Source organism: Pan troglodytes, chromosome 5 (assembly GCF_028858775.2).
Source record: "Pan troglodytes isolate AG18354 chromosome 5, NHGRI_mPanTro3-v2.0_pri, whole genome shotgun sequence".
Classification (NCBI taxonomy): Eukaryota; Metazoa; Chordata; class Mammalia; order Primates; family Hominidae; genus Pan; species Pan troglodytes.
In genome coordinates this window covers 52,430,050-52,442,284 of record NC_072403.2, presented here as the reverse complement: position 1 = coordinate 52,442,284, position 12,235 = coordinate 52,430,050, and the positions used below count along the sequence as shown (strand labels likewise).

The following is a 12,235-nucleotide window of genomic DNA, read 5'->3' as shown; positions in this document are numbered from 1 at the left end:
TTTGGAGTCATCCTTGATTCCTTTATATTCTTCACATGTATAATGTAAACCATCAGTCCATCCTACAGAATATATCCAGACTCTAACTATGGCTTACACTATTTCTACCATCCTGTTCTAAGTCACCACTTTCTATTGTCTGGAAAATTGTAGTGGCTTTCTTATCACTCTTTTCGCTTCCATTCATCTCACCCTATATTTTATTCTCGGTGTGGCAACTGAAGGATCCTTTCAGAGCTTGTCATACTTCTCAAAACTGTCCAGTAGCTTCCCATCTCAATACTAGCCTTCTCATCATTTCTCATTCTTCTAACTCTGGATTTTTACACCTTTTATGGCTCACCCTCTTATTTTATTCTAGGGTCTGATAAAATGTCACCTCATCAGAGAGACCTTCCTTCTCTAAAATATTTTAGCCCACACCTCCATCAACTTTCTTTCCTGTTCTTATTTATTATTCTAGAATGCATTCTACTAGAATTTAAGCTTCATGAGAACATGAATATTGTTTTTGTTTACTGGGGTGACTTCAGTGCTTAGAAGTATATAAAGCACATAAGGACACAATAAACATCGAATGAATGAATGAATGAATGGGGGTCTTATTTTATTGTTAGAACTCTTAGTGTATAATCTAAGTGTCGCTTTACTGTTCCCATAAAAGTCACTTTTTTTCAAAGGAGAAGAGAGAAAAGACAGGTGTGTTACATTCACAACCTAGTTATCCATTTAAATTTGACCCTTGGTGTTCTGCAGTCTTTGCTGAGCTCCCAGCTCCTCCACGTGCTACCACCCACAGCACTGAAAATGAGATGCTGCTTTTTTCAGATCATCTCCAGCAGAGGGATGAAAGTGAGGCTACTCATGCTTCCTGCCATTATATCACCTCTTTACTTTCCACTGCACTATCACACAAGATAGTGTAAATGTGTCAGTTCTTATGGAATTTTTAGGGTAAGCACATTACAGCATAGGTAGGGAAATATTAAAATTGTACATAAAATGTTTATTTTCCTATATTCCTAGAGAAAAGGACTTAAATTGAGCACTTCACAGAAGGTTCCTTTTTCCTAACCTTATATGCCTTTACATGGCAATGTGTTTGTCTCTTTTGCAAAATAGTCACAAAGCAGCTGCCCTCCTTTTAGTCTCATCCCTCCTCTGAGAAGCTGATTTTACTCCAAGATATATCACCACCCTTCCTCCCTAGGTCATTTCTCAGTCTGAGTATAGAGTAACATGAGGGGCTTTAGCAGGACTGTCCATGGTTGTCCTTGGGACTTGAGTTCCTCAAAACTGTTCATTGTGGGCACAGGCACACTATGTTCCTTAAGACCTGCCCAAATATTGATTCTTTAAATTTTCTACTGAATGAATGGTTGATTGTCATTTCAACATCAGTCTCTTTCTCTCTTTTACACACTTCCCAAAGACCATCACCTTTTTTTTTTTTTTTTTGAGATGGAGTCTTGCTCTGTCACCAGGTTGGAGCACAGTGGCGCAATCTCGGCTCACTGCACCCCCTGCTTCCCAGGTTCAAGCAATTCTCCTGCCTCAGCCTCCTGAGTAGCTGGGATTACAGATGCGTGCCACCACGCCCAGCTAATTTTTCTATTTTTAGTAGAGACGGGGTTTCACCATGTTGGTCAGGCTGGTCTCGATCTCATGACCTAGTAATCCACCCACCTCGGCCTCCCAAAGTGCTGGGATTATAGGCATGAGCCACCGTGCCTGGCCAACAATCACCTTTTTTCCTAATGCATGCTATAATCTAAATCCTTACAGAGAAAATTAAATATTTACCCCCAGATTACTTAGGCTGATCTCTCTCATGGTAAAATTAGTGCATTATTAGAAAGAACAGTGATATAGTTTGCCTCTGTGTCCCCACCCAAATCTCATGTTGAATTATAATCTCCACATTTGGAGGAGGAGGGGCCTGGTGGGAGGTGATTGAATCATGGGGGTGAACTTCCCCCTCGATGTTCGTGATAGTGAATGAGTTCTCACGAGATATGATGGTGTAAAAGTGTGTGGCACTTCCCCCTTTGCTTGCTTTCTCTCTCCGGCCACCATGTGAAGAAGGAGCTTGCTTCCCCTTCACCTTCTGCCATGATTGCAAGTTTCCTGAGGCTTCCCAGTCATGCTTCCTGTTAAGCCTGCAGAACTGTGAGTCAATTAAACCTCTTTTTTTTCATAAATTACCAAGTCTTAGATAAGTTCTTTTCACAGTGTGAGAACAGATGAATACAAACAGTATTAGCTCCCTTTCTTTATACGTTGACTGCTTATTATTTTTCTTTCTATTCTTTAAACACATTGTAAGTCCTTTGGCTTGCATAGTTTCCAGGAAAAAGTCTATGTTAACTTTTAATGTTTGTTGTTCTTTATGGTGTCTTTGTTTTCTGGCTAAATTTTTTTTAATCCCTGGGTTTGTTTATTTATTAATTGCAATTTGATTATGATTTGCATTAGCATGATTTTCTTTTTCTTTTTTTCTTTTTGAGATGGAGTCTTGCTCTGTCTCCCAGGCTGGAATGCAGTGGTGCGATCTCAGCTCATTGCAAACTCTGCCTCCCGAGTTGAAGCAATTCTCTGCCTCAGCCTCCGCAGTAGCTGGGATTACAGGCACCCACCACCACACCTGGCTAATTTTTGTATTTTTAGTAGAGATGGGGTTTCACCATCTTGGCCAGGCTGATCTTGAACTCCTGACCTCATGATCTGCCCTCCTCAGCCTCCCAAAATACTGGGATTACAGGTGTGAGCCACTGTGCCTTGCTTTTTTTTTTTTTTTTTTTTAAGACTGAGTCCTGCTCTGTTGCCCAGGCTGGAGTGTAGTGGCACAATCTTGGCTCCGTGCAACCTCCTCCTCCCTGATTCAAGCGATTCTCTTGCCTCAGCCTCCCAAGTAGCTGGGATTACAAGCACACACCACCGTGCCCAGCTAATATTTTTGTATTTTTAGTAGAGACGAGGTTTGGCTATGTTGGCCAAGCTGGTCTCAAACTCCTGGCCTCAGGTGATCTACCCGCCTCAGCCTTCCAAAGTGCTGAGATTACAGGCGTGAACCACTGCACCCAGTCGGCATGATTTTCTTTATATTTCTTCTGCTTGGGGGTCATGATCTGTAAATTATAGTTTTCAAAAAAATTTGAAAATGTTTCACTATTACTTCTCAAAATATTTTCCCTGCTTGCTCATCTATATCTCTAATAACATGTATGTTAGACTTCGTTATTTTATAAGTTAATAACCTATTTATTTTTATAGCCTTTTATTCTGTGTACTTCATTTTAAATATTTTTCTTTGTTTTGTTAATTAAGTTCCATTATCTTTTCTTTGGCAGCATTTTACCATCTGTTAATCCCATCCAGTTTATTTTTAATTTAAGATATTGTATTTTTCATTGCTAGAAGCACAATTATTTTTAAAATATCTTATCTTTCTCTCCTCATCATGCTGTTCTTTTCTACCTTTATGAACCTGTGGAGTATAATAACTATTTTTAATATCTGTCATTTCTGGGCCTATATTTTTTCAATGGGCTTTCTCTTGGATTGGGGTCATTTTTCTGTTTTGTTTTTTCTAAGCCTGTTAACTTTTGAATAGATGGCAAGACGTAAATGTTAAGTGCCATGGATACTGGGTTGTGTTGTATTCTTTTAGTTTAGACTTCATTATGACATGCAGTTAGTTGCTTAGAAAAACAACTTTGCAAAACTTGTTTTTAAGCTTCAGAAAGGTAAATCCAGAGCGCCATTTAATGTAAAATAATATAATCCCACTACTAAGGCAATACCCATTTAAGAGCTCTAGCTAATGGTCCATGTGCTATAAAATGGTGAGACTTTTTCTTGTGTGAACACAGCCTCCATGTCTTGTGTGAGCTCTTGGCCTTATTCAGCTTCTTGTGCTTTAATTTCCCTTTCGTTGTTCTTTTTCCGTCTCAGTAGTTTCCTCTCACACATGCAGAGATCAGTACTCTGCCAAATACTCAAGTAGACTCCTATCTAGATCCCTGGAATACTCTTGCGCTCTCTCTCTCTCTGTGAAACTCCTTCTTTTCTGATACTCTTCTCTACAAATTTTAGTCTCTTTAGCTTGCCTGAACTTGGATCTCTGTCTGCTGAATTAATAATATTCTCAGACCTGTGAGTTTTTTCTGTCCTTGCACTGTGGCCTGAAGACTGCCAGAAGCAGGAAACCGAAGCAATCATGGGTTTCATCTCATTCTTTACTTCCTCTGGAGATCTTTGTCCTACACTGGATTTTGCTCCGTTTTTGAGTTATTTAAGGCAGGAAGATAACACCAACTTTTGTTACTTTATCATGGCCAGGAATGGAAATTCCAATTTGTGAAAAGTTTGACAAAACCTTAGTTGTGAGACATTCTGAACCTTTATGTGAGTTAGCAAAATTGTTTTTTCTTAGAAACATTGCTGACTTTGATCCAAATCAGTAAATATTAGCCATGTCCTATTTCATAGACATGGATACCCTTTTAGAATAAATTATCTTTAGCATTTGCAAGTAAGTAGGGTTAAATTTGCATCATAAATATTACTGAATAATTGATGTGATATTCAGATGGATTATAGCCACACCTGGAGTGCTCCAGATTTCATTTGAAATAAAATACAGTCAAGATGTTTCAAGAACAGTAGTGCAGAAAAATCTAATTATTTGATATGAATATGAGATCATTGATATGTATACATTCACTCATTCAATCAACAAACATTGAGGATTTAAAGATAAGACATAGTTCCTGCTTTTTGTGAAGGCTGTAGTCTATAAGGGAAGACAGACATGCAAATTCTAGCTGTAATATAGTAAGATATAGTAGGATTGTAGGATAAAGGCATTAGTTAAGGGATACGTAAAGTGCCACAGAAATACAGAGACAGGTGGAAAGGGCAGGAAATTGAATCTGCTCTATGGAAGGCATCACTTTCCATCACCATTTATTCAGTTAACATTATTAGGTACTAATAGTGTGCTGTGCACTGTGCTAAGGCCTCATAATACAAATCCTCCTCTGGGAGAGCCCTGGCTAACAAGCAATCACAATGTGGTGCAGTAGCAGCTGTGGCTAAGATGTGACCAGGGAACCATGTGGTGGAGAGGAAGGGCACTACAGCCTGGAGGACAGTTATCAGGAAATGCTTCCAGAGGAGACTGAGCCTCAGAAAGGGAAAGGCTTGTGTCACAGAGCATCATCATTCAGAGAATGTCAAGTAATATAACGTGGCTAGAGCCACATGGTGTCAAGGGGGAGCTCTGGGGGAGAGGAGACTGCAGAGATAGGTAAGGGGCAGATCTTCAAGGGCTGGCTGTATTCTGCTGTGGTGTTTGAAAGATTGCGTGTGTGTGTGTGTGTGTGTGTCTGCATGTGTGTGTAATGAGATAGTGAAGATACGTGTTTTAGAAAGTTTACTCCAGTGGTAGGGTAAAGGACAGAGTAGAGGGAAGTGAAACTGGAAACAATGTGGAAGGTAAATTGATTCAGTAATCCAGGAAATAAATGATGAAGAACTACACTGAGGGAGTCATGGAGGGACTGGAGATAAGGGGTTAAGGAGGAGAACTAAGAGCTATTTAGGAGAACAACAAAAAAAGGACTTGGTGCCTAATTGGATATGGAGGGTGATGGAGAGGATTTAGTCTATGACAATGTTCTGTCCCATTGGACTAATTGTATTCATTAAGGGCTATGCTTCCTAAAAGGTTTCCCTATCCTGCAGAGAGTTCAAAACAACCCAATGGGACACAGGGAAAAATAACAGAATTCTATTTATACTTTTTTCAGTTTTTTAGTTTCTATTTGTATGTGTCTTAGAAAATAGTCTCTAAACAGTGTAGTATATGTGTATAATTTAAAATAAATGAGTATCAATATATTGTAGGGCATGCTGAAATATTTTATTATCAAGAGTGTGTGATCAAAATGCTTGGGCACTCTTAGACAAGGAATGCAAAAGGAAAAGTGGATTTAGAGGTCCTGGGGAATTTGATGTTACTGTAGAACATTCAGGCAGTAATTTCCAGTGGGCAACAGGATCTAGACTTAGGTAGGACTGTCCAATAGAGCCTTCTGTGATCATGGAAATGTCTTAAATATACACTGTCCAGTATAGTAGCCTGTAACCACATGCAGCTTTTGAGCACTTGAAATATGGCCAGTGCAACCAAGGAACTGAAATTTTCCGTTTTGCTTAATCTTAAACTTATGTATTAAATGTATTTAAATTGAAATAGCCACTTGTATCTAATGGCTATGATACTGGAAAGCACAGTCCTAAAGAGAGAGACTTGGGACTGTCATTTATTGACAGCTCCCACTGGCTCAGCACTTTATATACATTTTAAAGCAATTTAATCATCCCGCTACCCTATGGAGTAGGTGGTATTAAGAAAGAAAATAGTTAAGTTCTTACTCTGTCCTTTAAATAGGAAAAGAGTATATTGTAAAGAAGAGCATGTTTACTCTGAAATATGTATGCTTTCTAGATATTCTCTGTTGGCAGATATTTATACATCTTTCACAATCAAGTAACAATTTTATTCTTTTCTTCCAGGTGGTTTGCTCTGTTAGAGGTTCAGATGTGTATTATTTTAATACTTTATAAATATGACTGTAGTCTTCTGGACCCATTACCCAAACAGGTAAGTGTTTTCAGAATTTTGAGTATCATGACTACTTATAAATATGACATAACCACCCCCACTTCCCCCAATTTTGATTACTAGAGATGAGCTGACATTTCCTCACTTAGGCCTGATCTTAACAGGTGCCTTAGATTGAACCAGACTGAGAAGATTCTCGGTCTCCTTAATTCAGGATCTAATCTATGTACCCAATTACTACCTGACTGGGACTTAATAGCAGTCTTTCCACCACTTCCAGTGTTAGGAGCTCTTCATTGCACTTACCAATTTGAACACTTTTCTCTGAGTTAAATAAACATGGCGCCAACTTTGCCCTTATTTTTCTAGAAAGGAATGTCTGTGATCCAAAGGTGAACTATTGTTTTTAATGCAAGTCATAACCCTTGGTCCATCTGAAAAGGAACGGCATGGAAAAAAACTAACCTAGCAGTAAAAACAGTGAACAGAAATGAAAAGGTCATGGCTTTATTCCTACCTCAAACTATTGAATATTCAGTCATTTAAGTTTTCTGTAGATCTATTCTCATAGATCAGTGGCTCTCGAATTGGTGTGAGCATCAGAATCACTAGTAGGGCTTGTTAGAACAGACTGTATAAAGGTGCTATTTATCGCTAGAATTTCTGATCCAGTAGGAACAGGGGAGGGGCTACAGAATTGCATTTCTTTTCTTTTTCTTTTTTTGGTGGGGGGGTTGTTTTTTATTTGTTTGTTTTTGAGACAGAGTCTCCAAACACTGTGAGCTGAGTTCAGTGGCACAATCTCAGCTCACTGCAGCCTCTGCCTCCTGGGTTCAAGTGGTTCTCTTGCCTCAGCCTCCCTGGTAACTGGGCCTGCAAGCGCACACCACCATGCCTGGCTAATTTTTTGTATTTTTAGTAGAGATGTTGTTTTGCCATGTTGGCCACGCTGGTCTCCCAAAGTGCTGGGATTACAGGCATGAGCCACAGCACCCGGCCCAAAATTTGCATTTCTAACAAGCTCCAGGTGATGCCGCTGCTGCTGCTGCTTGTCTGGGTGCCACACTTTGAGGACCTCTGTTGTAAGAAATAAAAGGAAGTTCAATTTAAATCCAAATGTTTGGAAATCATGTGAAAACTTTGGGTAAAGGGTGCTATTTAAATTGGGGCTGAAGGTCAGAAATTAAGGATTGCAATCTCCGAGCTATTCACATAGTGTTTTGTGCTTTGATTTACTCTTGATTTAATAAGGCTAATGTATGGAGAGATAAGTAAAACTCTTGGGTGACATTTCAATAGGAATTACGTAAGTGTGTAAGTGACACAGAAAGTATTTTATTACTCACAAATATGCACATTTCAGCATTTCACTTGATTTCTTTTGCACTTCTATTTTGAGGACAAGTAACTTATCGGTGATGAAGAGCTCTCAGAATCTTACAGTGAAAGGGAACTCAAAACAACTTTCACAAAGGGTCTCAGCTACCTGCTACATTGTTGACAAAATGAACATCAGGGTCAGGCTTTATGGACATCAAATACTAGTTCCTGATCCACTGAGTTGAATGTCACAATTTTGCTCAAGGTTAAACTCAACATCCAAAGATTTTCCCACCAGCAAGAGGACACCAGAATGCCTTTTCAGATGAAAAGGATGGCATTGGTTAAAACCATGGAGATTAGTAATTTTGACCAATTCCTTAAGACAGGATTTTTCCTAGCATTTTCTCCTAAGAATTCTATTATCTGTATTTAATTTCTTATACTATTTTATATATGTCCTATTTATGTTTTGACACCACTGAGAACACTTTTTAAAGAAATGTTCTCTCAGGTTATAAAAAGTACAAGTCTGAGTGAATTCCCATGATCTCAAAGAGCATTTTATCTCACAATTCTTATTCTAGAATGAGAAACATCAATTAACTTTATTTAACTATTGAATTTGTTTCAATAAATTATAAAATCAGGTGATCAGAAAGTACAGGAAATGGCTGTCAAATCACCAGGCTCTTCTAGGAGAAGGCAGGGATGGGTTGTCAAAGCATGTCCTGAACACTGTGTTGTCAGGTGCAGGGAAATCAGTGGACTTGGAAACCAACTCCCCTGAAGGAATTTACTTAACATAGTAGAAAAAATCAAATGCTAGAATCTCCAATTTTAATTTTGCAACAGCCCAATGTTTTATTTTACCTCAAAAGGCCTTAAATAATGTAGTGTTAATTCTCTTCCATTATGAATCAAACAAAAAGGAAATACTACAAAGTTTAAGGATCTGTGGTCAGGCAGCAGTGTCCTGATGCTAGCAGTGGGGGCTGTTCCATTTTGAGCATTAAGGAAAGGTCAACTTTAATTCTCTTGCAAAAGGAAGCACATTTTTGCTAACATAATGGGTTTTTATTTCTTTGTATGGTTGTTTTTTTTTTTCATTTTACTTTTGGGGTTCATAGAGCCTTAGGAAATCTCACAAAATGCATGGATCCCCTTTGTAGAAAAGTGCATACTTCTTCATACACACAAAGTTGTGGATGCAATTTCAGTGGGTTCATGGAACCCTGCAACTTATTCTTTCAACTCTCCAAAGAATCTCCTTGCTAAAGAGCCCATTTTGTGCCCTATTTCATTCAAACTTGAAAATAGACTGATTCTAAATTGGATCCACCTCATCTTTCCTCACTCCTCATCTTCCCTCAGCCCTCATGGTTGACAGAAAAGGTTCCTTTTCTTTTTTAATCCCCTAAACCTCAAATATCTCTTTGTATTATTTACAATACGCTGATCTCCCCTTGACCCTACACAGTTTCATATCTTATTTCTAACTCGGGCGAAAAAAGTCAGAACATTTGGAGCCTACAAAGTATCTTTATGGGGGCGATGGAGCGAGACTCCTCTCAAAAAAAATATATCTTTGTGGAAAGTCACGATCATGAATACGCTATAAGTGACTCACATCACCAACTCCACATCATTCTTTAAACACCTGTAACCTGCAGTATGGAGATCTCACCCAGCGATTCTAAATGAAGTGTCACAGTTTTGAGCCAGAATTGTAGAAAGAGCCTTATTTGTGGTAACCTCTTTAGCCAGATAAAGCGAAGGGTGGCAGGCCTATAGCCTTCAGGTGTGTACAACTAAAGAGATTGTTATTAGAATAAGGAATTGTATTTTTTCTTCTGCCTGAATGGAAGGCTAAAGTTGATGTTGGATATTGTGAAGTTCATTGATGCAAACATTTCCCAACTTGAAAAACCTAAATTTTGTACTTTTTAGAGAAGATTACAATGGAATAAAACTTAGGTCTGAAACTGTGGACTTATGTCTCTTAATTTCTATTTCTTCTGCATTTCTTTTTTTAGAGTTATCTCCATTTGGTGGGTGTCCCCCAGCCGGAAGGGCAATGCCGAATTGAATATAAACAAAGAATATGACATCTGTTGGGCCTCACAAGGGCCAGGGCCTTCTGGAGGAGTGGCACTACCCCACCTGGCAGCACCTAGACCTGAGCTCTACAAAAACACTGCTTCACTTTGTTTTAGGACTTAGTTCAAGAACACATTCAAATGGTGCATGTGTTTGGTACGTTCAACAGTAGACCAAGAATCTAACATCACTCTCAGTAATATAGAGACCGGAATACATGGTTTATAGGAAATGATCAAATGATCCAAAAAAACCCCACATTTTTTAAGAAGTTGGAATTTGATTTCATGCATAACTGTATTAAAACATTAAATAGAAATAATGTCATTTGAATGAAAATCTTATCACATTAAATTCACTGTGAAGGCAGCATACTTAAATTTCTATTTTGAAAAGTCTAAAAGGCTTAGATTTTTAAAATTTAATAATTATTTCTACAAATTTTCTATTTTTCTTGAGGTGATTCTCAATTAGCAATTGGAACTCCTAGGCTCTATTAACATAATTCTTTATTGTAAACGTATCTAAAGCTAAAAGTAATAAAATGATAGTTTTCTGAGACCTGTGAGGACAGGAATGGTGTCTTACATTCATTTCTACACTATTATGCTTAGGATTGCACCTTCTTTACAGAGTATATTCAATAAATGTATGTTGATTGATGTATTGATTTATATTTTAATTAACCTGGAAGCATTGTTTTGACTCAAAGTGTTTGCAATTATAGTTTGGCAGATACCATATTTTTGCTAATGCATAGAAACACAAGTATAACGGTATGCCAAGACAAGTAACTGTAGTGGAATCTATTAAAGACTTATAACTGTCAAGTATTTACCATGAAATCCAGAAAAGAAATCTTATCATGTTCAGGAAAACATATGACACTAATAACAGAGTGAACACTTATGTCATAATTTATCTTCCAGTATTATATAAAGTGCTGCTTGCCTCTCTTATTTCACAGTGAGGAAGCTTTGTGTGGTGCATGTTGTTCTTCTGTGGCTTATTTGCTTCCCTGGGCTAGAATTATCCCATGAGGTTGATAATGATTGCTTAGTCATCCATTTCCTACTAGCAAGCACATGACTCCCTAGGAGAAAATTAAGTACTTTGAGGTGCATTAACTCTTCCAGACTAATGTAGTGATTTTGAAGCTGAGTTAGTAGCTCACAGCTTAGCTTACAGGCTCAGGGATCTGGAGTCAGAAGGAGCTGAAGAAAGCAGTTCAGAAGTCCACAACATCTCTGAAAGTTGCAGACTATAACTTGGCAGGTTCTACTGAATATGGCAGGTGCGTTTTGAGGGAAGGTTTCTTCTCCCAAACAGCTAAGGGTTGCAATGAAGCACTGTATTTGCATACAGTATCCACTTTAGCCAAATTTGCAGTCACTCAGAGCTAGTGTTTAGCTGCTTTTTCTTGCTCAGTAAGGATGAATGTTGGCTGACAAGTTTATGCACTTTAAAAAAGAATGCAGACACAGGAGATCTGTTGACCTTTGGGATAATGAATAGTTAAGAGGAATATACTTGGAAGTCCCATATTTCATTTTGTTTCCCTAGCCTGGGGTTTTATATTATATATAAGTATACATTCAGCATAAATTCTCATGTGTTAACTGGGATTTTACTGAAAGCAGAGCCTGAGATAGGACTTGTGTGCAGATAGCTTATTTGGGATGTTCTTGCAGGTAGCATAAGTGAGGGATCAGGAAGAGAGTAAGTCATTATTAAAGTTCTGTTTTTGAGGTAGGTGTTATAGCATCAAGAGCTCAATTTCACTGGGATCACTTGAGAATAATATATAATACTTCCTAGAATTGTCCACATTAAAGATAAGAAGTAGAAGCAATTATTGACTGGCTTCTGTTTCCCATTCATTAATGATTACCTCTGGGGATGTTAACCCTGCACTTCCAAGCTACATTTGTCTGTGGACTGAGCAAAAGTATCAGGTGGAAAGGGAAGGAAGTGAAGGCAGAAGAAGGCCGATAAGAAAAAGCAGTAGGAGGGGTAGGCATCCTTGAGGCTGAAAAGGAAGTGTAGTGGGAATAAATGAGTGAGAGCTGGGAGGGTAGAAGGTAGAGAAAAAACTGTCTCAAATTAAAAGTTCAGAGGACAAACAGGTGGGGGATGACAGTGTTAATGATGAGCACGTGAGGGGTTGCCAGAGTGGGGGTTAGC

The 12,235-nt window shown here is 38.4% G+C and overlaps 1 protein-coding gene across 4 annotated transcripts in view; it reads left to right on the top strand.

Annotated features, from left to right (window-relative positions):
* Positions 1-10,713, top strand: part of CYP39A1 (cytochrome P450 family 39 subfamily A member 1) — a 103,053-nt gene extending 92,340 nt beyond the window's left edge. For all 4 annotated transcript variants that reach the window (XM_518518.7, XM_003311351.4, XM_054685875.2 and 1 more), the window contains 2 exons: positions 6,583-6,670; positions 9,988-10,713. In XM_518518.7, coding sequence (XP_518518.2) covers positions 6,583-6,670; positions 9,988-10,059 — 160 coding nt within the window. In that variant the 3' untranslated portion in view covers positions 10,060-10,713. The remainder of the gene's footprint in view (positions 1-6,582; positions 6,671-9,987) is intronic.
* Positions 10,714-12,235: the final 1,522 nt, after the last annotated feature.